General features: G+C 45.2%; 1 protein-coding gene across 9 annotated transcripts in view; it reads right to left on the bottom strand.

Annotated features, from left to right (window-relative positions):
• Positions 1-26,016, bottom strand: part of EPB41L4B (erythrocyte membrane protein band 4.1 like 4B) — a 148,361-nt gene that overhangs the window by 80,162 nt on the left and 42,183 nt on the right. For all 9 annotated transcript variants that reach the window (XM_054658372.2, XM_016961406.4, XM_016961408.4 and 6 more), the window contains exons 3-12: positions 16,159-16,201; positions 15,241-15,319; positions 12,727-12,771; positions 10,798-10,850; positions 5,938-6,058; positions 4,154-4,241; positions 3,897-3,985; positions 3,534-3,603; positions 3,271-3,440; positions 1,202-1,311 (exon numbers count right to left, since the gene is read on the bottom strand). In XM_054658372.2, the coding sequence (XP_054514347.1) occupies positions 1,202-1,311; positions 3,271-3,440; positions 3,534-3,603; positions 3,897-3,985; positions 4,154-4,241; positions 5,938-6,058; positions 10,798-10,850; positions 12,727-12,771; positions 15,241-15,319; positions 16,159-16,201 (868 nt within the window). The remainder of the gene's footprint in view (positions 1-1,201; positions 1,312-3,270; positions 3,441-3,533; positions 3,604-3,896; positions 3,986-4,153; positions 4,242-5,937; positions 6,059-10,797; positions 10,851-12,726; positions 12,772-15,240; positions 15,320-16,158; positions 16,202-26,016) is intronic.

Raw genomic sequence — 26,016 nt, 5'->3', positions numbered from 1 at the left:
GCTCTTTTGATCTTTGGAAAATTGTTCCTTACACTGAGCTATTTCTGGACAACTCTGAACCAGTGGACTACACACACCAGCATAATCCTCCTCATGGAACAGAACAGAGAGCGTTCTGGCCCCTTCCTCCCGGGCGCTGTGGCCACCCTTCATCAACCCATCGCCCTTCTCTGGACACGCTCCCATCCCCTGGCCTCTCTCGAAGGGCAGGACTATTTCCTGTGCTGTGGGCATTTTCCCTCCACTAAAGCAGCTGGGAGTGACTAAGAATTTCAGGTAGTCATGCTGTTGCACCATCGGTTCATAAAGGAAAGAATGGTGGGGAACACAAAGTTACAGATTCCAGAAGGGAACAAGTAGAGGTACCAAGTCCCATGGAGGCCCATTAAGTCCTGAGCCAAGAAAAATGCATGGAGTGGCCACAAGGAAATCATGTACAGAAGGGGCCAGGAGGCTGGGAGTGCAGAGGCTCTGCCATAAAAGAGCAAACACTGAGTACAAACTGGGCGTCCTAAGTCGGAGAGCAACCTAGTGTAGAGAAAGAAGAGCTACAAGATGGGATCTGGAGGCTGGGATCCAACAGAAATGAGACTGGCCTGCTCATTCACTGACTGAGTTGTACTGTGTTCCGGGCCTCATACAGGTATGAGGCCCCAGCTGTAACTGATGGACAAGGTTGAAGGGGTTTGGAAAGGGGAAGGGGGCAGGCATTCTAGGGTCTGGCTAAATTTAAGGGTGAGGAAAGTTTGGACTGACTGTGGGACTTGAGCCGAGTATCTAAAAGTTCTTCATGTACTTGTACGTGGTCAGAATTCCAGTTAGCATGGGCCTGATGTCCACACTTAAAATTGCAAGATGATGGAGATACAGTATCTTCTATAGGCAAGAAAGGTGTTTCCCTGTGATATTCCTCAGGTACCGGGGCTTGAGCCCAGGTCTAGAAGAAGCAAAGAGGCACATGGAAAGAAATATGGAGAAAGGGGAGAAATAAATGAACACATCCACGGCAAACACTGATGACAGAGGGATGGCGGAAGTGGCCAGGTCCCGTTAAAAGAACACCACTGGGATTATTTTTCCAAAAGCTCCAGACTGGAGAACTGCGGGTACTTTCTTCATAAGCTGCTTGACCAAGCTCCTCGAGGACTTAAATGACTCAAGCATAATGTAAAATTCCAAGAAAGAATGAAAAACACACAACCTTTGAACGTTGAATGTCTCCGGGATGGATAACGTTTACTAGGCTTCCTCTCAAAGGTGCTGGTTCTTCGTAACCTGGAGCCATGTGTAGCTTGATATTCTGTCCGCCCACTGGGAAGTAAATATTTTCTTGTGTGTTATCAATATCAGAATCTCAGTACATTACCTGTTTTTGAAAGTGCACTTTTATTTCCAAGAGCTCCAATGTACGTTTCAACTTAGCCTGAACTCACTTGGGTAAAGAAACACAAAGTTTAGCCTTCCATTTGGAAATAAAATCTCCTTTGCCAAGTCCAGGCTACAGTCCAGGGGCAGATATTTCCACCAAAGGGCAAAACCTGCAATTTAGGTACCAGCCACTTGGCTGCACAAACCAAGCGGGTTTGATACATCTCATTAAGAGAACATTGATTTTCACATAAAATAACCTTTCACAGAACACACTGCATAGACATTTAACCCATCTTTTAGAAGACTGTTATCAATACCCACTTAACTAGGTCTCAGCTTTCTTTGCTATGCCAAGGCAAACATTACTGATTTCACTAAGGCTTTTTGGGTTTCAACCAATGTGACACCCGGCTGCAGATTCCAGGAGGTTGCTGGTTTCGTCTGATGTACTCCTCAACTGCTTCATTCCAGTTGCTCTTAGTCACCATTTGTCACCTGCTCTGCGTGCCTCTAAGGGCAACCTCTTCTCCTCCAAACTCCCTTCCTTCTTACACTTTCAGAGGAGCAGAAAGGAACATGGTCTGGGACTAAGCCTGGGGCAGTTTCCTCCCAGGAGAGAAAAGCCTGCCTTGGCAACTGCCCTGACTGTCCTTCCCGCCTCACTCCACTCCGAGTAGACACCAGCATTCTGTGGAGTGTCTCCGGTAACCTCTGCATCCTCCACAGGACCCTGGGATTTGATTGTTTCTCAAAAAGAGCTTGGTCTTCCCCCCACCCCGACCCCGACCCCTTGGAGCATTTAAAACAAAATAATTCTTTAAACAGAAGTTCATAGCTATTTCCTCACACAGTAGAAACATTTGAAATGAGCAAATCTTTTGGCATTTAAATAGAGTTCAGGGATGTGCCATGTGTGGGTAGAGGTTATGAAACCATGTGAAGTTTTAGATATCGTAACTGAGATTCTCAAATGTAAACAGGCCTCAAAAACCCTGGGAGCACATTTTAAATGCGTACTGCCAGGCCTTACACATACACACACATGCATACCCACAGATTCTGACTGCAAAGGTCTCAGATGAGGTTGTTGTCCTCATTTTTAACAAACACCAAGAAAGTTTTCACACACTTTGAGAAAAATGGTCTTAGGATGATAAGCAAAAATATATCAGAATAAGCTCTCGATGTTTTCAGGCTCTTTTCAGATTCAAATATCTACTCATCCTACCTTGGGTTACACATTGATATCTGCTCTCATTCTTAATTACCCCAAATTTCTGGACATTGGCATGCAAAAGGCAATACAGTAGCAGTTAGAAATTTAACAGCCAGAGTTCGCAGGGATGAATCTCCGCTCTACCACTTACTGGCTGTGTGTGACTTTAAGCGTAATGCCTCTGGCCCTGGTTTCCTTATCTGTAAAATGGGGATAATCAACCTACCTTATTAAGGGTGTGTGAACAGTTCTGGCACAGTGCTGGCCAACAGAACTTTCCAAAATGATCCTGTGTCCTGTGTCTATATTGTCTAATATGGTAGCCACTAGCCACATGTGGCTTCTTGGCCGCTTGAAATACGACTAGCGATACTGAAGAATTACATTGTAAAATTTATTTCATATTCATTAACTTAAATTGCCACGTGTGGCTAGTGGCTACTGTATTGAACAGCACAGCTCGACTAAATGTCAGTTATTAACAATTTTGTTATTAGTTCCATTTTATCAATGACCAGGTGGGGGTCAAAAGAGCTTCAGTTACTCACCTTAAGAAAAGTGGGGATGGGACACACAACCTAAGTTTCTGGACTCAAATCCACTACTCTATTCGCATACAAGAAAGAAATCACAGTTGCCCTCCTTCAGAAGACGTGATCCGTGTTGCAGAAATGGCTCCCTACCTGAATCTGAAGCGAGAGCCCAGCCTGATAAAGTCGGATCTATTGGATTTGCTGTTTCCTGGCGTCCGCAGTCGGAAGAATGCGTGGTGCTCGACTGCACACTTCCAAAGGTGTTTGCAGGTCCTGGCACTGTCTAACCGGAACACAAACGTGTGCTCTTGCTCACGTCCCTTAAAGAGGAAGCACAAGGGCCTCGAGTGGGCGTTTGCAACCCCAACACAGGATTTTCACAGCAAGGGGAAAGAAATGGGAGCCAGGCCTACCTGATCATCATCCTCGACCACCACGAGTGTCAATTTGCTCTTTTTAAAATCCATTTTGGTAATTTTAGGCCTAGTCAGACAGAAAGCATTTTAAAAGCACAATCTGCAGTAAAACTATCTACACATCAAATAGCAGTTTCCTTTCTACTTTTAAAGCTTAGACTAAAAAAAAAAACAAAAACATTCATTCAAGTGTGATTATCCAGAAGTTTCAGCGCAACTGCCACAGACCCACAACAGCAGCACCGTGTGCTCTGAGGATGAATCTGGGTGTTGCAGATACCCCTCAATAATCATCCATCACATAGAATTCCACCACAAAATAGGAAAAGACATTTTTAATATTAGACAAAACTAAATTACCAAAAGAATAAGCCTATTTTGTTAGCTCCTTCAAAGATTAATATGCCTGTCGGGGTCAGTCCAAGAGAATATTCACAGCCATCTCTTCCCTACAAACAAACGAAGTGACAATCGGTAGAGGGTTCTAACAGGTCGTCACACAGCAGAATGCAAAATGCAAAAACAGTTTCCTCACCACAAGTTATTTTGTTTGCATAATGTTCATACATTTTTCAGTAACAGCAAAACCAAATTACTTAAACACACACAGTTCTTACCCTGACAACGTGCATGTCTACCCCATACATTTCCAGCCACTTCGCTTTATTCAGATAGGAGAGTTCCGCCTGGGCAGGGCTCTTTCCCCTTAGAAAAACCAATGGAAATACATGTAAACTGCGACTCGTAAGCCCACAGGATTCTGAAGGGCACGGCCTTACTATGGAACGTTATGCAGCAATTAAAGCAATGAGGGATGCCAAATTATAGTAATACAAAAAGATTCCCAAGACCTTACTGTTAGTTGACTAGAAAGACCACAGAACAGGCTGGGCGCAGTGACTCACGCCTGTTATCCCAGCACTTTGGGAGGCCAAGGTGGGTGGATCACTTGAGGTCAGGAGTTCGAGACCAGCCTGACTAACATGGTGAAACCCCATCTCTGCTAAAAATACAGAATTAGCTGGGCGTGGTGGCACATGTCTGTAATCCCAGCTACTTGGGAGGCTGAGGAAGGAGAATCACTTAAACCTGGGAGGCGGAGGTTGCAGTGAGCCAAGATCCAAGATCGTGCCATTGCACTCCAGCCTGGGCAACAAGACTGAAACTCCATCTCAACAACAACAACAACAACATCACAAAACAGTGCTTACAATATGATCACTTAAGGAAACAACAAAACAAGTTGTATATGTAAATGCAAAAGGAAAAGACTACAGGCTGCCAATGATGGCTTCCTGCAGGGAGGAGAGTAGATGTGTAAGTGTGTGGGTGGGGTGTGCCATACCCGCAGACATTTACGTTGCTTCAGTGTTACACAATGAGAATGGACTAATGCCACCTTCCACTAAAATAGTCACAGGAGCTTTTCAGAATGACTGAGGGATAAGAGAAAGTCATGCTAAGCTCCAGAGTCCAAGGGTGACCTGGAGGAGGCAGTGTTTGGGGAAGATGGGATGGGAGGGAGGAAAGGTTAACATCTAGGAAACCCGTGAGTGAGGGGTGGCGTTGGTAGTCCAGGCATGAAAATGGTGCCTGCAGGGGGAATGGAGGGAAAAAACAAAGGGGATAAATGACACTGCTGGATTTAGGTATGATGATCACATTTCCTGAAATGTAACACTGTACAGCACACGGTCTCAAATATGTATGTTCCTATACTACAGGGTATATTTCTAAATTTAGTGCTTGTTTCAGAAGGTTCAGGCCCTGAGGTCCCAGAGATGCAGGTATGTGAGAGTGCCTGGGATGCCCTGGGGTGTCACTAAGACAGTGGTGGCTCCCCCATCTGCAATAAACAAATCAGAACCAGGCTCTGTTTGCAGAGAGAGAAAAGGAGTGTGGTTTGGTTCTTGCTGCACATCTCTTAAGAGACAGACGGCCAGGCGTGGTGGCTCCTGCCTGTAATCCCAACACTTTGGGAGGCTGAGGTGGGACAATCACTTGAGCTCAGGAGTTTGAGACCAGCCTAGGCAACGTGGTGAAACCTCATCTCTGCAAAAAATAGAAAAATGAGCCAGGCATGGTGGTATACGCCTATAATCCCAGCTGCTCGGGAGGCTGAGGCAGGAGGATTGCTTGAGCATTGGGAGGTCGAGGATTCGGTGAGCCAACATAGTGCCACTGCACTGTGGCCTGGGCAACAGAGCGAGACTCTCTCAAAAATAAAAAGGACAAGATGTGGGCCTTTGGAAAAACAGGACTGACACAAGGAGAGAAGAGTTGGCGCTGCAGTTTTATGGCCATCAACAGAACAATTCTACTGGTAGATAAAGGAGTGTGATCAACACTTATTTATGACAAAATAGATATATCAGAATGCTAGACGGTTGCATCAAGGTACCTGCACTCTTTCCATCTCTGGAAGATATCAAATTCCATTGCTTCTGTCTGATTTGGAATGAACCGAAACTCAGACACAAGCTCTGGTGTGTGTTCTGGAAGCTCGCACTCCCCAAGCTCCGCTGTAAGTTTCATAAAAGGGAGGAAAATAGGAGACATTGAATGATTTCAGTTATTGCTGCAACCAGGTCCAAAGGCATTTTGCATCATTATAAAGCACAGCCCCCCGCCCCAATGTATAACTCTCTCCTTTCGGGAAGACTCTCACTTGGGTAGTCATATGTACACTCAAAATCCTAGAAGCATTCTAATGTCCTCCCTGTTGGGTGATACAGCATCATCCTAGTTATTACTGTCTTTCTCTCCACCGTTGTTCCCACCCAGGGAAGCGCCAGTTACATTTTCCCCACGAAGGGGTAGAACCCTGAATTTGCAATAAAAGGCAATTGCAGGGAATGAGGATCTGCCCAGAAACATCCATTTAACAAGCCTCTCGTTAAGAGTAGGTCAGAGCAGCACTTCAGGGTCTGCAGTGCTGGAGAGGATAGATCAAGAATTCGGCACATGCAGCATCCAGGGGGAAAGTAGGAAGGGGAGGGAGAGGCAGAGCGAGAGGGAGGCAGGGAGGAGGGGTGCGAGGGCTGCAGGAGCAACTGCGGGAAGTCAGGCAGAACCTGGGAGGGAGACAGCTGTGCAGAAAGGAGGGAGGAGCAGCCACACGAGTGATCCGAGCAAGAAGCCCAATTTGTGCTGCAATTTGTGCTGCCCTTGCCAAGTCCCCCAAAGGATGGAGGGCCTGAGGATACAGGTGGCCCCCTCCTCCAGGGATGATGAGAAAATCCACTCTCCCCCACCCCCTGCAGCTCAGGAAGCAGACCCCAGAATGAAAAGGAATCCTCTAGAGTTCCCTCTAACACTAGGCTACACCAAGTGTGGACCACACACCAATAGTACTGCCATCCCCTGGGAGCTTGCCCAAAACGCAGAACCTGAAACCCCACCCCAGACCTATTCAAGCAAAACCTGCCTTTTAACAAGATGCCCAGGTCACAGGCCTGCCCATTTGTTGGAAAAATCACTGATCTATAATAGTGGCTTTCGAATTTGGGTGCGCATCAGAATCACCTGGTGAGTTGGTTAAAATGCACATCACTGGGCCCCGCCCCCAGAGTTTTTGAATCCCTCGGTCTGGAACCCGGCCTAAGAACTGGCTTTTCTAACAAGTCCCCATGTGATGCTAATGTGGCTACCCTGGAAAACACTTTAAGAACCTCTGCTGCACACATCAGATCCCATCAACTAACACTTCACTCAATTTGCAATCTCTGCAGCCAGGCCTCAGCTCTAGGAGGCCGTGGAGGGTGGTGGAAACAGCTCAGACACAAGAGGACTTGGATCCCAACCCTATCATAATCTATCTATGTGACTGCAGGCAAGTCACTTAACATCTCTGGGTCTCCGGTGCCTGATCTGTAAAATGGGAATTGTTACAAGAATGAAAAAGGAGCACAGGCATGCAACAGATGAGTGGCCTATTAGTTCTCCCTTCTTTTCCTTTTACCTGGTTTAATTTTTAAATCCACCACAAATTTAGTTCCCAAAAGAGCACAGCCTCCCTGCAGGGCCACTGTATCACAACTCAGGAGGCATCGAGGACAACCACAGCAAGACATGTCTTCAAGGCTCAAGCACAGGAGGAAACACAACGCTTCATTTTATTCAAACCTACAGAGATGCTCTAGTGATCCTTAGAGTCCCAGACAAGCTAGCTCAGCTGTGGGTGAGGTGGAAAGCAGACTGTAGCATTTACTCATGGAATGGGGTTGGGGAGAGGGGGCACGGAGGGACAATGTAACAAGAGCCTCGCCTTGTGTCTAAATCTTCAGTGTTTTTCTTTTCTTTTCTTTTGAGAAAGGGTCTTAGTTGCCTAGGCTGGAGTGCAGTGGCGTGATCACAGCTCTCTGCAACCTCAAACCTCAACCTCCCCTGGCTCAGGTGATCCTCCCAGCTCAGTCTGTAGCTGGGATTATAGGTATGCGCCACCATACCTGGCTAATTTTTGTATTTTTTGTAGAGACAGGGTTTTGCCATGTTGCCCAAGCTGGTCTCAAACTCCTGGGCCCAAGCGATCCACCCACCTCAGCCTCCCAAAGTGCTGAGATTACAGGCATGAGCCACCATGCCCAGCCAAGTCTTTTTATTTCTATCTGACATAACAATCAATTGTATCTTTTTTTTTTTTTTTTTTCTGAGACAGAGTCTCGCTCTGTCACCCAGGCTGGAGTGCAGTAGTGCAATCTTGGCTCACTGCAACCTCCGCCTCCCGGGTTCAAGCAATTCTCCTGCTTCAGCCTCCTGAGTAGTTGGGATTACAGATGTCCACCACCATGCCTGGCTAATTTTTGCATTTTTGGTAGAGATGGAGTTTTACTATGTTGGCCAGGCTGGTCTTGAACTCTGGACCTCAGGTAATCCACCCGCCTCGGCCTCCCGAAGTGCTGGGATTACAGGGGTGAGCCATCGCGCCCGGCCAACAATTGTGTCTTAAAATCACACTGACATTATGATTTCAGCTCAAAGGATAATTTCTCCAAGAACGGTCACAGAGAACTGACCTTATTTGTGTCTGTCTCGGCTCTGGGGCAAGGTTTTGGTTCTACACTACTCTGTTAAGTGTGGTGAGGGCTTCATTACAATGGGGTGGGATGGTAATAGGTGCACCTCATCCTCTGATCTTTCAGGACAACGTACAAGCTTGCAATATTGTGCCAATGGCTTTAGGAGGAAACCTTTCCAGTGGATTAACGGCCTTGCGTCTCTTTTGTCTCATTAGTGACACCCTGACATCTACTGCTGGGCTGTCAAGCCTGATGGTATGACCTCTGGCAGCTCAGGAACTCTAGGGCAGAGGAAAGCCACTTGCTAAGTGGGTGAGTGGCCGGAGTGAAGAGGCCACTGCCATGTTCTCCAAGCCATGCCTGTCATTATAGCACTTGCCATAAAGACTGTCATATCAGAAAAATACACAGGAAGCACTGAGCACTGTATTTGGCACAGATGGCTACAGATGATATTACCATCAACTCTACCACCAGTTTAAAGGTTCTGCCTTTAAAGTTCTTGGCGGGGGTGGGGTGAGGGGGGTCTCTCCAATTTCAATAATTCAACTCACTCTGCACTTACCAAGCATCTACTATATGCCAAGTCCCCATTAGATAATAAGAATTAAGAGTCTGGGTGCGGTTGCTCATGCCTGTAATCCCACTGCTTTGGGAGGCTGAGGTGGGAGGATCGCTTGAGGCCAGGAGTTCAAGACAACAGGAATTAAAAGGTGACTGAAGAATAGAAGTTTCAGGTAATGGGAGCATCCTACGGTCATTAAAAACCATCTCTATGAGTGTACACATGACAAAATACACATACTAAAAATACCAAGTAAAAAAAATTATACAAAAATTTGCAGATGACTGATCAAAATAACATTTTCAAAAGTCCACTCAAAACTCATAGCTAGAAATTCTGGTTGCCTGTGGGTGGTAGGACAGTGGGTTCCTTCCTTCCTTATGCTTGTCTTATTGGTGGGTTGTTGTCCTGATATTCTGTAGTAAGTGTGTACTAATTTTATAATTTGAAAAAACCTCTCAGTTCCACTTTTAAAAACTGGCCAAATACAAAAGTGAGAAGTCAATTCTCATTATGGTATTCATAAGTAATCACTAATTATGAATGAATATGTCATAATCCATAATCCAGTAGAAGCTGATGAACATGCTGGCAAACGAGTGCACAACATATGTCTATCTGATGTACTAATGAAATCCCGGATATGCAGTTACACATTAGTATTCTCTTAATTAGTGCTAGAGACTTTAGCAAGTGTTTCTTCTGCATCCGAAACTACACACCACCAGGGCATCACACAGATAAACGGCCAATGCTGACAATCATGCAGGCAGACCTCTTACCATCCAGTTCCCATTCACATGCAAAAATACCCTTTGCACCCCACCAGTCCTGACATTAATGCTTCCAGCCTGACCTCTCTGAGTGAGCCAGATTCAGGTACTCAAGAACCTGCTGGAGCTTCTAGAACCTCTTAGCCAAGGGACCCAACACAGACCATTTCCTCCACCAGAGTCCACCTCTTCTAACCTCTATCCATCCCCAGAAACAGCCTGAGAATCATCTCAAACTCCTCCCTCAACACCTAAGTCTAATCACCAAGTCCTTCTCCTTGTACTGCCAATGCTATTTCTTGGTGTGTGTGTGTGTGTGTGTGTGTGTGTGTGTGCAAACCCCTGCCCTAGTTAGTTTCCTTTCCCTTCTATTACAGCAGCACCTCCTCGCTGGACTCCCAGTCCCAGTCTTGGTCCTGCTCTGATCCCTTCTCCCCATATAGCCAACGTGGCCTTTCTAAAGTGCATATCCGGCCAGGCCTGCTCCCTCTCAAGAGCTTTCAAAGGTGTCACTGCTGACTGCATGAAATTCTTTCTCTTTAAATGGGGCCCGAGGTCATCCACCTGTCCAAATGCTTGAACTTCACTCTGCAGCATCACTCAACTGCTGCTAACCTCTCTGCACTTTTGTGCCTTGGTTCCTTGACTCATGGTCTTCTCATCCCCACAATGGGCCTTCCTTGTCCAAACCTCCTGCACGTCTCTGTTCCTGAAGGAACTGCACTGCAGTCCTTGCTACTCCTTGCCTTCCTCACTGGACTGCACGCCACTTGGGGACAGAGACCGTGTCATATTCATTTATATCCCCAAAGCTATGCACTGGGCCTGGTATACTGTGGACACTCATTTGTTGAAATAAAAAGCAATAACATTAAAATGCTAATTACTACTAAAGATTAATGTACCTTGTAGACAGAGAGCAGCTAATTCCACAGCTGTTTCATAAGGGCATTTCAATCTTGAAAAAAATAAAATGAAATTAATTCGAAATAGGAACTTAAGTACAACCATACAAAATGTCATTAAAATCATTTTTCAAAAGGTAGCGATATTTAGATAATGACTTGTATTCTTAGTCATATTTTTGCTGTCTACATTAAAGAATGCAACAAGCTGACTTGCACTACAAATTTCCCAAAGTCAATTCTCATCATAGGGCAAAATAACCCAATGTAGGTATAGTTTCTATCAATCGTGTACAATTTTACTGAATTTGGCAAGAATGGAAAAGTTTGGAAAACAGAATGAAAAGTATTCCCTTTGCCTTATTATTTTTAAACATATTTTAAATTTATTTTATCTTGATATAGTACATGCATCTTTTTTAAAGCTGCCTTCAAATCTTTCTTGAAACAAGGTCATAGCGTTAAAAATAAACACACAGACACCATATCGAACACTGCCAGCATGGCTGGATACACTCAGCATTCTAAGTCTATCTAAGGCACAGCCATAGAAGAGTACTACTGCAAATTCAGTGATCTCATTCATACGTAATATTTCAAATTTGGTTAGAAAAATAATAATGACATACATTGGTATAGCACTTCATAGTTTTCAAAGCCTTTTCATTTATATTATCCAATTTGGTCAATGCATCAAGTTTGTAAACCTTTAGGATGGGTGTTGCCAGTGAGCCCCCCCGACCCATCTCCCATTATATAGATGAGGAACTCAGTGTTAAGGGCTCTTGCCCCAGGTCATCCAGCTGGAAGGGAGCAATGTTGGGACTTGAACACCATTCTGCTTTGAAATACAAAGCAGGCTAAACTGCATGTAAACTACAAAGTACTGTACAAATGCAAGGTGTTGCCATTAATATTTTTCCAAACCGAGGACAATTTCTAGAGTTACACAGCCTTTAGTATGAGGAGCACGGTATGGAGAGAGAGAGGTAGAGAGAGAGAGAGAGGGAGAGAGGATTAAAAAAAAGTACACACACTCATAATACACACACCAACCAAAGGTCTGTATTGCACGGCTGAATAAGGCAAATGTATACACTGTACAATCTACTTGTTCTATTGGTCTATGGATTACATTTCACTGAGGTTTTTATAGCACATATTCTATGGAGAGTTTGCAAATTCGGAAATTACATATTTAATTTCCTTCAGATTATATTCAAAATCAGAACGTATTCTTGTCAATAGCAGGGGTTACTTTTTAGACTCAATATAGCCTTAGTTTTTCATGTAATAGAAAATATTCAATACAGATGCTGAAAAATGACACAGTTATAAGAGCTATGCCTGTTGAAACCTCTTATCTTTACGGTAAATTAAGACTGCATGCGAAATCAACCACTTCAGTGCCAATGCTTCTTATACTCAATGATCACTGTGTGCTGCCAGAGGCCTAGTATTTCAAAGCCATTTTTAAGAGGAGAAAAGGAAGTGAGATGAGATGTCTAAAACTTTCTACTGGAATCAGAACATAACCTCTTTCCATTACATATATGCAGATGGTGATGAATGACACTTTTTGACTGTCCAAATACTTGTAAGTGTATACATACTAATAACGTATCTTGCTTGCAAATACGACAAAAGCCATTATGAATGGGACAGTGATGTGATCAGGGAGAGAGTTATTCCCAAATACACATCACGTAAGATATTAAATAGTCTTGGAAATGCTTCAAGCCATATAGTAATCATTTAAAATAGGATGATAATGACAGTGATACAAGTATTAGACTCACTTTACAATGCCTGGTGCACTTTTTTTGAATTTTGAAAAGGGAACAAGGGTAAAAGAGTTAAAACAGTGAATTATTTTGAAATACACTATGATCTATCCTGCGTTAAGAGTTAGAACAAAAACATACTTACTTTCCAGAAAGAATGTCATGCCTGAGTTGTAAAACAAACAGGTACCTGACAAACATATACAAAAGTCAACAGAGGGTAACTCTTTCCCAGCTGCTCCCAATCCCCAGCTTCCCACTGCAAACCCCACCCCACACACAGCATGGAGTTTTGCATTGTAAAAAAGGAGTCCAAATCAAATGAGAACTTTGGTGGAAGCATCTCCTCTTGGGTCTCCAGGAAGGCATCCCAGAACCACGCTAGGAAGGTGAGTGCATGTGGGGAACTCGCAAGATACTTGTAGGATGGAACATGATACACGTCATGGTCCAATGACGGCCTCCACAACCCCCTCCGTGCTGGAGAAGAGAGCCGAACGTGGCACATGGGCATGCAACATGTCCAATAACCCAGGCAGGGTGGGGCCGTGGGGTCTGGCTCTCAGCCAGCTCCACCAGCGGATTCCAGATCTGCTGCGGTAGATTGTAACAAAAAGTTTGCAGCTGATTCTAGTCAAAAAACCACTGGGGGTTCTTTTCCCCTGATGCAGTGTAACTGCAGACTCTTTTAAAACACAAAACAGGCACAGGCACACAAACACACACACACACACACACACACACACACACACACACACACACGAAACAAGAAAAATCCTGGCACTGGACTGCAAATGGTTAGAGGGGTAACAAAAAATGAGAAAGAAGCCAGCAAATAACACGCATGGGGTTTACTCAAGTAAAAAAATAAATGTCTTGGCTTAAATAAGAGGGGTATCTTTTGTTTGTTTTTTACCAGGAGGATGTAGGCATCAGAACCACTCACAAGGCTTTGTAAAAACCAAAACTGCCTGTGCTCTGCTCCCTACCTATGGAAACAGAATCCTACACACAAGAGTGGCCCCCAGGAATCTGAGCTGTTCAAAAGCTTCCCAGGTGTTTCTGATTCACACAACCTGGGTTAAAAACCAACCGCTTTGATGACAGCTAGAAGCAGCATTCATAGAGGACTCTGAGGAGCAACACTAGAATGACTGTTTGCCAGAAATCAAGGAGATCGGGCGTGCTGAAGGTTCTAGTACATTCCAGAATGTTCCTGCTTCCTGACAGGTGTTTGGCCACCACTGAACTTCACTTCTGAATGTCAGGATACCATCTTGTATACTCATCTCACAAGAGACACAGTATAAACATGGCCAGAACTCTTGATTCCTATAAGAAAAACTAACCATAGCAGCCTAGCAGGAGCCTGGGTAACAGGGCAAAACGCTGTCTCTATTTTAAAAAATACAAAAAATTAGCCAGGCGTGGTGGCACACACCTGTGGTCCCAGCTACTAGGGAGGCTGAGGTGGGAGGATCACTTGAGCCTGGGAGGTTGAGGCTGCAGTAAGCTGTGATCACGCCACTGCACTCCAGCCTGGTTGACAGAGCCAGACCTTGTCTCCAAAAAAAAAGCCCAGGGGAAATGGTGATAACCAGTCAGTCTTTAAGGCATTATTTAGGGGTCATCTCCCTAAGAACCACCCAGCAGCCTACATAGCCTATATGTCACCACTGCAGTCCATCACACAAACAACGACAAGGAGGCTCTGGGGATATCAAAAGCAGGAAAAGGCTTTGTAGAGAATTTCACTGATGGAAAAGGGTAGAGGGAAACTCCACATTTAAAATGTTACTCAAATTTTCTTTTTCTTCTTCCCTGTTTCTGAAGTCCAAGACATAGACACGGGCAAACAAAACAAAAAAGAAATTCAGGCCGGGCGCAGTGGCTCACACCTGTAATCCCAGCACTTTGGGAGGCCAAAGCGGGTGGATCACTTGAGGTCAGGAGTCTGAGACCAGCCTGGCTAACACAGTGAAACCCTGTCTCCAGTCAAATATACAACAATTAGCAGAGTGTGATGGTGTGCGCCTGTAATCCCATCTACTCGGGTGGCTGAGGCAGGAGAATCGCTTGAACCCAGGAGGTGGAGGCTGCAGTGACCCAAGATCGTGCCACTGCACTCCAACCTAGGCAACACGGCAAGACTTTGTTTCAAAAAAAAAAAAAAAAAAAAAGAAATTCAGGGGAGTTAAAAGATAACATGAAGGGATTTTAACAACTTTGCTATAATTACTCTGTTTTTCTTAAAGAGGTTCCTTGTATTGTAACAATCAAGAGAATATTTTGCGATCTCTTAAAACATAAGATGGCGATTAAGGACTGAGAAATGCTTTTCCAATATCTGCCTTCCCTTTTTGTAGTTGAGATAAAAATAAAACGCCGCAGAGCAACCAATCAATTTACCCAGGGTCCAAGAAAATAGAAGTGTGACAAGAAAATGTATCTTCTAATTTCTATTCACTCAGAAAAATGTCAAATTAAGCAAAGTTGTGGATTTTTAACGGAACACGGAAACACCGGAAAAGTACTAATAACTCTTGCTGAGAAATAGACAGCAGACAGAAGAAGAGGCAAACCCACAATTGAGAAGAGCCATAAATGACATGTAAGGCAAGCCCTGCTGGGCGGGAGCTTATTCTGCATCGTGGCCTACCTTGTAAACTCCTCACGAAGGTTGTTTGGTTCTGAAGAATAGTATTTAACTCGAAAGTGTAAAGCATAAGCAGGTCCAACTAAACATTTGGAGATGGAAGGTTGAAGATGTTTTTCCCCAGTTTTGAAGATCACAGGATGGACAAAAGGGAAAGCACGTTAAATCTATAACATTTAGCACAACATCAGGACAGCATAACTGGGCACGCGACACTAGCCAATTCTTTTCAGTCCTCATCCGGGAAACTGAGATGGATGGACTTTTGTGCTGACTAAGATAGTTTAGCTAGTAACCTCATTCCAGGAGAAAAACCCTAGTGATTTAGACAGATTACTAAAAGCTGACATTTTATTTTCACCCCTGATGCCACAATACTCCAAACTGACAGCTAGTTTTTACAAAGTACAAAGGCTAAAGGAAAGTGATGCAAAGTGTTCTGTTCTCTAAAAATACTTTAAAGTACTTTTAAGAGCATATGAATTTTTAAAAATTACCCAAGCATAAACAACATTAAAAAACGTGGTTTCCACACCTGTACATTGAGAAGGCTGTAGCAGACTATCAAAGAGCCCTCCTACTCTCTCATCCTCTGAGTCTATGTTGTAACTCATTAGAAAGTAGATATAATAGGTATAAAGCTGAGTTTCTGAATAGTAGGTTAATCAGTTCTCATTGGCAGAGGCGTCTGATTTCAAATGAGAGCACAGTTGGTTTTTCAATATCCACTAAACATTTTTATTCAAATTTTAAACTCTCATCTTTGGCTAGCCTTAAGAAATTAAAAATCATCCACTTAATACCGAATTGATTTTTAAAATGCTTCCAAGTTCTAATGAAAACATAACACCTCAAAACACTGGCAAAGGAGTTTACTCTCAGAAAAAAAATAAATGAGTGAGCTAAATTCTGCTTACTTACTTTTCATCTGCTTTTTTATGGGTTTGGCATGATCCAGCCAGTGCTGAAAGAAAGAAAAAAAGTTTCTTTAGGAATAGTTCATCAGCAAGGTTATTCAGCCCTCACAGTTACCCTCCTCTAAAAGCCTTAGTAATTCTACCCACAAAAACCAGGGTTTGGATCATATCATGGGTTCTTAGGCTGGGAATCTGCAAACTGCTTGGGATGGTATAAAAAATTCAACGTTTATGCATATATGTGCATTTTTCTGGGGAGGGGACTCCCTAGTTTCTGGAAGTTTTACAAAGTGGTGCCTGAAAGAACATAAAACCCCTTAACTAATTGATCAGCAGAATCACCAACTGCCTTTTCCTTCTGAGTTTCTCAAGTTACAGCCAATCTTCTCCAAGCATTCCAGGTCTCCATTAATCTAGCAAAAAGTACAAGCTATGATACCAATAATCTCTCATTATGCACTGGTCTTGAGGTTGTCGTCCTAAACTCTTTAAAGTACAGAACTAAAATTCACAACCCCTTTATTCTTTTGCCAGGAAAATGAGCCACACGGCAAATGCAAAGGCAGGCAGGGATTTGCCTAAGATCATTTTGCTCTGGTCAATGAGGGCATTTTAACTTCCTCTAGCTTTGACCAAAAGAACTGCTTCAGTCTTATCTGAGGAGATTAGAAAATCATCTGCCTCATACAAAAGTTTCTCTATGAAGTCAAAGTCGTTGATACTGCTGTCCTAAGGAGTCTCAGCCACTTAACTTCCATGGAGAACTGCATTTAGGAGCATTCTACTGAGCCCTTCTGTGCAGACAGACATCAGCTCCTGGAGGCCAGGGACCGTGCACTTAATTGTGACTGTTTCCTGTGCCAGGCACAAGATATGGCACCCAGCAGGCCCCTGTTAAGACTCTTGAGAAATAAATAAATATTAAATATAAATTATTTTTTTAAAGTGAGGCAAGTAGGGACTGTTCCCATCACTTTATGTGGACCTAATGCATGCTGGAACTTCTCTGTTAGAAAGACGGCTGGGGTGATACAAGCAGAGTGGGCTACTCATGAGTTACTCAGAGTCAGAGGCCATTCTGCTGACTGCCAATGAGCTTTCAGACACATTTGCGCTCTGCACAGTCTAATAACGAGGAGCGGCAGGACCCAACCAGGACAGTGTACTCCACACCTAACCAAAGAGGCCATTATGACTGTGTGGGAGAAAGGGGATAAGGAAACACAAAAGCGAACAACAGATGATTGATAATACAATAAGCTGGGGGCAGTGCCATGGGAGAACGTGGGTTGTGGGGCTTTTGTCATCTCCACTCCAGGCTAGGCAGCCATGTAATGTCACCGCAGCAGGATGTGTATCTCAGACGCACATGTGCAGGATGCTTTATCTCATTGTTAATAGCTTTGAATTGGAAATGACCTAAATGTCCATCAACAAAGACGGATTAGAAAATGGCTCATCCATATAATGAAATACTATTTAAAACTGATGTAGGCCTGTATTTATTGATGTGACAAGAGATCCACAGCACAATGTTACATGAGAAAAAAAAATCAGGTGGAATCTCATTTATATAAAATTATTATTTTCTATCTAGATACGTCCAGAAGGAATTGTAGAGGTTATTTTGGGATGGTGGGGCTGTGAATGCCATTTACTTTCTTTTTACCTTGCTGCATAATTGTTTATTTTAATGAGAATATTATTTTTAGGGGGTGGGCTGGGTTGTCACGTCCATATTCATTTGTTGTTTTATGAGTTCACCTCATTAGAATCAGATGCTGCCAGTGCCCTCAAACAAGCTGAAAACCCCCAACTTTGGCCCCTGGAGGGGGCTGATACCAACTTGATTTAAGCCCAATATTTACTTTCCTACCAAGTAACATGCTAATGGCTATGACTAAAACTGTTCCTTTCACTTTCAAAAGAAGTCACCATTCATCCCCTAGTCTAATTAGCCCATGAGAGGCTGGTCACTTAAAGGAGCTTGTTCCATTTCTTTCCTTTCTTTAGTCTTCTCACCACCATTTTGAGTAGAACAAGTTTAGGCCTCCCTTTCCTCTCCCTCCACTGTCAAAGTCTCATCTTTAGCCAAGCCCAACTTGTGCAGTCTCCTTGGCTGTGCTTTTTGATCCTGGCTATGTATTAGTATTACCATCACTTGAGGAACTTTGAAAAAGTCAAAATTCAGGTCCCACCCAAGACTCATTAAACAGAGTCTCAGAGCATCAGTTTTCATAAATGCTTCCAGTGTGCCCGTTAAATATTTAGTACTGAAGTTTTCCACATCCTCTCCTACTCAGGAAGAGGTTCTGATGATCTTGAAACATGCACAACCCCTTCTCGAAATTGCTGTTTGGGCTCTGCAAAATCTCAAGCAATTTCAGGTTTTACAGGCTAGTCCAAGAGGTGAAATGGCCAAACATCTGTGGCTGGTGTGCATTCACAGGCAGACCACAGCCAGATGCTGGTACCGGGTGGCTGACTGCTTTGCCCTCTGGCCACACTGCAAAAGGCACCCCTTCAGCCATTGTGGGCTGGGCTCCATCCTTCCTGCTCAGCCACAGAGCCCTGCCCAAAGCAGGACCTGCCAGGATAGATGCCTATGAAAGGTCTGGGGCTGGTGAAGCCGAGAATGGAATCAGAAACGGCTTCCTCATTTTAAAAGCTCCTTGACCCCTTGGTGTTCAGATCAGGTTTTGCTTGCCTGCATCAGAGGCAATAAGAAACCCAGTCACAATCCTAAAATGAGAGATGACAAAACCTATCTTGTATCCAACCAGTTCAAAATGATCTGACTTTCTTCTTAGCTGCAGGGGCCTTCCAGACTCTGATCACTCGTATTTTATCCCACAAGACCACCTTGTGGCTTGAACACTGGGGCAATGAAAGCCCAACATGGCATTTAGTAAACTGTATCCTACGCTCGGCTTTGAGGACTGTATTCAGCAGCAGCGGGACCTGTCTCAGATGTTCACCTGTGTCTTGGCTAAATATAGCCATGCCGCCTGTGGGTAAACGCCAAGGCAAACGGCTCCGGCCCTCTTAGCAGACCATTAAACCAGTCACTGGAAACAGACAGGTGCAATTCTGAGTTCCAATGGCAGGACATTTTACTCAAACACTCTAACGGGTGTTAGAAAGGTGGTTTCTAATCTGAATTTCTCATCCAAGTCCATCTGGCAAAATCCTTTCCGTAAATCAAGATGTGTGAGATGATCTTGGCAAGGCCCATCTGTTCCAATAGTACATCAATTCTGGAAATATGACACCCATAAGGCTGGTTGTAGAATTTAATCATCTAAAATCTACATGGGAGCATTGGAACTACAAGGCCTCAGAGCAGCTCAGGAGTTGAAGAGCATCTAACAACTCTCTGCTGGAACATCTCCTGAGCCTTCACCATTAAGTCTGAGTGATGAAACTCATAACGGGATTTCTAGGACCTGCAAATTTTCTTGGCTTATAAAGAGCATCTGAGTCAGGCATGGTGGCTCACACCTGTAATCTCAACAATTTGAGAGGCTGAGGCAGAAGGATCGTTTGAGCCCAGGAATTCAAGATCAGCCTGGGCAACATAGCAAGACCCCATCTCTATAAACTTTTCTTTTTTAAAAATAGCTAGGCATGGTGGCATACACCTGTAGTCCCAGCTGCTGAGGAGGCTGAGGTGGGAGAATCACTTGAGCCCAGGAGATCAAAGCTGCAATGAGCTACGATCACACTACTGCACTCCAGCCTGGGTGACAATAAGACCCTGTGTATATTAAAAATAGGCCAGGCGTGGTGGCTCACGTCTGTAATCCCAGTACTTTGGGAGGCCAAGGCAGGTGGATCACTTGAGGTGAGGAGTTCAAGGCCAGCCTGGACAACATGGTAAAATCCCATCTCTGTTAAAAATACAAAAACTAGCCAGGTGTGGTGGTGCATACCTGTAGTCCTAGCTACTTGGGAGGCTGAGTCAGAAGAGTCCCTTGAACCAGGAAGGCAGAGGTTGTAGTGGGCCGAGATCACACCACTGTACTCCAGCCTGGGTGACAGAGTAAGACCCTATCTCAAATATATATATATATAGTTTGTGTTTAAACTAGAGCTGGAAGGAATCTGAAGAGATAATCAAATTGTACCCAAAGGATGAAAAGAGAAGGAAGGGGATGAACGCCTTTGGAGTTTACTGTATCACATCCATCCTCTGACTAAGGCTGGGGTGTGGGAGGTGCAGCCTTGATAAGAGGCAGAGCTGGAATTCAAACTCACACCCCTGTCAGCGTCAGCATCCAGTACTCTAGGTTTCCACACCACGGACTAGTCTAAAGTGCCTTCTCTGCCTGTGGGGGGTTCTTTCCTGCTCCCCATGATGACCAAGCCCTATAAACTCACTTAACACCAGCTACCTGCTGGTGTGAGATGACTTCCTTGGAATCATCTAAATCAGTGGTAGAGACCCCTTTAGCAGCTTCCGATTCAGCACCAGTATTTGCACGTAGGCAGGAAAACACTCGGCCTGCCTCCCAGCATTCAGAGACAGGATGAGGAGAGGCCTGTGGCATTTCTTTCTTTTTTTTCTTTTCGAGACAGAGTCTCGCTCTGTCACCCAGGCTGGAGTGCAGTGGTGTGATCTGGGCTCACTGCAACCTCTGCCTCCTGGGTTCAAGTGATTCTCCTGCCTCAGCCTCCCGAGTAGCTGGGGTTACAGGCATGTGCCACCACGCCTGGCTAATTTTTATATTTTTAGTAGAAACAGGGTTTTGCCATGTTGGCTAGTCTGGTCTTGAACTCCTGACCTCAGGTGATCCACCTGCCTTGGCCTCCCAAAGTGCTGGGATTACAGACGTGAGCCACCACACCACGCCCTGTGGCATTTCTTGAGTGCAGTTTACATTTCTTTGGACCACCATGCAAGGAGGCAGAAGATTAGAGTTCAAGTTGCAGCTCTGCCACTCACCTCATGTGTGGCCACAAGCAAGCCCCCCCACACCCCCAGCCCACCTCAGAGCACGGGCACCTGAGCCTCAGTTTCAGCCCCTGTGAACAGAACTAACCCCTAAGCACTGTCTATGGAAACTGCACTGAACCCAGTGGGTGGAAGGAAGGGGTTTTGTCTGTTTCCAGCAGTTGTAACATAGATCCCCATAGATCCCACTCTTAGCATTTATACTCTCCTATGTCCCCTCCAGGTATACCTAATAGTCACTCTTTTCTTCTTATAATTACATCTGAGATGGCAAGAGCACCCAATAGTGTCCACACAAGTGGCAAATGTGATGACATTCTGACCAATCATTAAAGCAAAGCCAAAGGAGCTGCAAGAGTCCCTTTAGTGGCTAGTGAACCCTCCCAGCAGGCGCCATATCTATGTACCAACCTCACTATGCAGCCCTGCGCCTCTCACTGCCAGATTCTATGCTGCAAAGGCCAGAGGACGCACATCTGACAAGTCTTGAGACAAAGGTCAAAATAATCTATTTTGGATTCCTTACTGCAAAATGTACCATCAGAAAAAGCTCCCTTTTCATGTTGAAAAGCAGCTTAGGGAAGGACTTACAGTGGCCACATCTACCCTCCAGGACACCTGCTCCCAAGAGAGGAAGGGAGGCTCCTGCTTGGTGGGGCTGTTATTACCACTGCCCCAAATCCCTGCCCCTCCTCTGCCTGGCAAACTCCTCTCATTCTCTGTGGCCCACATCAGTGTTCACCCTTCCTCTTGGATATCTTGTTCATTTTATCAGTAATACGTAGACAGTCTCTCCTCCAGACCCACAGAGGGACCTTTACACTGGTTCTTTAGAGGACTGAATACACCGTAGTTCAGGGGATTACTTGTCTATGTCTCCCAACAGAATGTGGCAGGCAGGGACAACATCCAGCTCATCTGTGCAACCACAGAGCTCAGCACTGAGTGAGCTCCAAGTCAAAGTTGGCTGAATGGGATTGACTGAACCTTCCCTTTCTTCCTTCTATATATGTATGTACGCATGAACCAAGTGCATATTCAAGCCGTATAGCCAAGTGGAAAGTGCTGGACTTTGGAATGAGACCAAGCTCTGAATCCTGGCTTTAACCTTTACAACATTCTTAGGAACATCAGCGTCTCTGAGCCTCAGCTTCATCATCTGTAAAATGGTTCTGTTTTATGGCCTACTTTATAGATCAGTGATGAATATTAAACAAGAGTTACACAAAGACTGTAGTTCAGTGCTGGGCTCAGGGCGAGAACTGGGTAAACAGCACTTATCGTGATCAGGCAGTGGGAAAGTGAGACAGTGCAGGCCTGAGCCCTTGGCTCTCAGAAGCAAGCTTTGATATGTAGACACAGACTCCCAGCTCCTGCTTTGAGCTGTACCAAAGTGAAATCTGCAGAGTGGGTTCCTGGATGGCCTCCTGTTTTGACATGGAAAAGGGAAACAGAAGGTCCTAGTCCCAACTGCTAAAAATAGGTGATATCAATAGGCTTTGACAGTTGCTTCAGGGCTGGGCAGGGCACTATGGAAACCAGGCGTGGTTCTTTTCAGGGAGCTGGGGATATAAGCTGGGTATGCAGAGAGCCATGCCAAGAGCCCTGCAGCTGCCAACCTCTGATCTGCATGTCAGGGGCTGGGTGGGAACACCATTGCTTGAAGGAGGCTCAATTATGGGGCAATAAGCCAATAGCCAAGTGAACCATTCCCTTCCGGGTCCATCTATTACCCTACTGTTTGCAGAAACACCTCCTATGACATCCAATCACCTCCCAGGTCCCATGAAAATCAATGACCCCAAAAGCCATCTCAGCAGACTCTCCCAAAAGCCTCTTGATTAAATTGGCTAAGGTTTCTCCCACAGGCAAGGCGGGCCTTACAGGTTCCAATCAGCTAACTGTACCTTCTTAGCATGCTCACCCCTGGGGGCAGTGATGACTTCCGGTCCCCCCTCACACTGCCCAGCTACAAAGAGGAGACCCATATCCACGTCCCAGGTTACAAAAACTTTTCTCCTCCATTAATTCTCTGAGCTCCTCAAATTCCCCATGAAACAGATGTTATTACACTACCTCCACTTCACAGCTAGGAAACTGAGACTCAAGAGTAGGGTGTACTAGAAAGAGCACATAGACCTGAAATTGCAAAACTTGAATTTGAGTCCAAGCTGTGCTATTCACTAAATGACTTGCCAAGGTCTAAGGGCTTTGGTTTCACCATCTAGAAGATGGTAAAAGAAAGATCTAGAAAGATTTGACAAATGCCTCTCCCTCAGGTTCCTTCTGGGGCTAAAAAAGAAGGTTCTAGGTTATGTGCCTTGTCCCCAAGAATCACCGAGTTAAGAGGAGGAGGTCCTAAGTCTTAGGATCTAATTTTAAAGTTTTTTATATATATATATAATATATATGTATATACATAAATATGTGTATATAGACATATATATTATATATGTCTATATACACATATATAGTGTATATATACATAATATATACGTGTGTGTATATATACATACACACACACACACACACACACATAACAAACCCAAGGCCAAACAGTCAAATGGCCACAGAAGGCAAAATAAGATTTGCATAGTAGAAAAAACACTTTGAGAGTTCAGGACACGCTTCATGAAGGGTGAGGGGGGGTCATCTGAGATGGTCTTGAAGGATGGCTGGAAGTTTAAACAGGTGAGAAACAGCAGAAGGAGAAACAGCACAAGCAAAGGCACAGAGATAAGTGCAGGCATCATAAGACCCAGACTGTAAGGAGTCCAGCTCAGAAAGCAAAGATGGGAATGACTAGAGGGTCCTGGGAACTGCTGCTGCCGCACAGCTCTTGCATCCTCAGAGCTGGAGCTGCCTCAAATTTGTAGAGTTGGATGCTGGAAAGGCCTGAGAGCCTGAGCATCTTCAGGTGTCTGGCCTGGGAAAGCCGCCTGTACCCTGCTGTGAACACCCCTCCTGCTGCACAGTGACAGGGCACTGGCGGGCGGGAAAGCCTGCCAGCCAAGTCAGCAGAGGCTCATGGCAAAGGCCTTCATAATGGAGTCACAGACTTGGCTTTCTGGGAATCTGAGTGGCTAATGAGGGGTCACTTGGGGATGAGGACATGCTGCCAAGGTAACAGGCATAGGTTCTAAGGGCAGAAATGAAAGATACCTTCTCCTTTCTAACTAGAGAACGCATTTGCAGCAGACATGCCAACCTCCCCTTTAGACTCAGAATGACTGAACATTAGAAGTGTAAGTTTTCTTGGAGAACAGGTCCAAGTACCCCATTTTACAGATGAGAAAACAGAGGCCAGAGGAGCAAGGCAGCCTATCTAAAGCCTACCAAATGAGTCAGACGCAGAGCCAGGAACAAGGTCCAGTCTGACTTCTAGTTCAGGGCCACAGATATTCTGAAGCCAAAAATACCACACGCTTTAAGACACACAGAGAAGGCAGAATCAAGAAGAGTTCCAGGGAAGAAGAGGGCTGGAGAGTGGCAGATGCTGGAAACAGGTGGAGGATGCTGGGGACAGAGAGAACCCTAAATATGGCATTCAGGAAGCAAGTGGAAATAGGCCTGCCGCTCCAGGTGTAGAGAGTAGATTGAGAAGTAGACATGCAAAAAAAAAAAAGATGGACAGACAGAATCGGAAGTGTAGGGGAAGAAAATTCAAGGAATTTTAGCTGAACGACCTCGGTGGTCTCAGCAGGTGAGGCAACTGCTGGAACAAAGTCTCCGTGGGGACTGGACTAAAGGTCTGTGCTCAGATCCAGACATGGACCTGTCGGGTGGCCAAGAGTCAATCTGGGGCTACTGAGGCTCAGGGAGCAGCTCGGGAGCTTGGACTCTGCTGAACCTGTGATCGGTGCTGATGCCAGAAGGCACAGACCGTGGCTCTCTCCAGCAACGCCTGGCAGGCTGGGACAAGCCGCAGAGGAAACAGATGGGCCTGCGTGTCAAGGGGAGGCCAGGGGACAGTCACGGGGGCAGGAGAATCAAAGGCCAAGTGAGGACACAGGTGAGGTGGCCGAGGCCTGGCTGGGGCTGGGAGGAAGGCCAGGGCAGGAGAAGGCTGGGAGGGGACAAAGGGCAGAAGGAGACCGTTGTGGGCCAAGCCCAGAGGGAGGGGAACTGGGAAAATGGAAGGAATCAAGGGAAGTTATCCTGGAATGGGGACTGGCAGAATTCTGGATCTTGGAGTGCAGGTGGTGACAGGACACACGAGAATCTATGTGGGTCTTGTCAATCTGCTCAAATGAAGCTTAAATGACAGGAAACAGTGTCCAGAATATGTAGGAGGGCCAGTAACTTCAGTCCTGAGGCTACACCCAGAGGAAGAGAAAAACTGAGACACCAAAGGCCTCGAGGGATGCGAAGGACAGTCATGAGGTCAGAGGGTAGGACACTGGTCGGCCCAACCTCAAAGGAAGCGGAATTGAACTCAGAGGTGGAAAGAGAAAAAGTTGTTCTGCCCTTCTCCCAGGTCCGGTGGACGGAGTGAGAGTCTCTGGCTGAGAAATGAGAAGGAACCCGGGAGGGTTCGAGGAGGACAGTTTGAGGAGGACACAGTTTGGGGGTGGGGTGGGGTGGCATAACAGGACGTCCTGAAGATGCAGAGGAAGTGGCTGAGGTTGAGGGACACATCTGCACAGGGACATCCAGTGGGAGTGTCCACCCCAGAGGCACTGTAGCCAGGATGCATTCCCATCCAGATTCCAATCTGTCACCGAAGGACTCAGCATGTCACTAACATTCTCCAGCAGACCTAATTCCCAGGTACCGATTTTGTACATCTTCACCTTACAAATGTCACATGTCACCTGACAACTTCCAGATACAATCAGGAAGTATCTGATAAGTATCTTCCAGTAGACAGCCTTAACCATTATGGGAGCTCCAGGTCTCCAGCTCAAA

This window comes from Pan troglodytes, chromosome 11, assembly GCF_028858775.2.
Source record: "Pan troglodytes isolate AG18354 chromosome 11, NHGRI_mPanTro3-v2.0_pri, whole genome shotgun sequence".
NCBI lineage: Eukaryota > Metazoa > Chordata > Mammalia > Primates > Hominidae > Pan > Pan troglodytes.
Note: the sequence above shows the minus strand (reverse complement) of the source record. Positions and strands in the feature narration are given on the sequence as shown.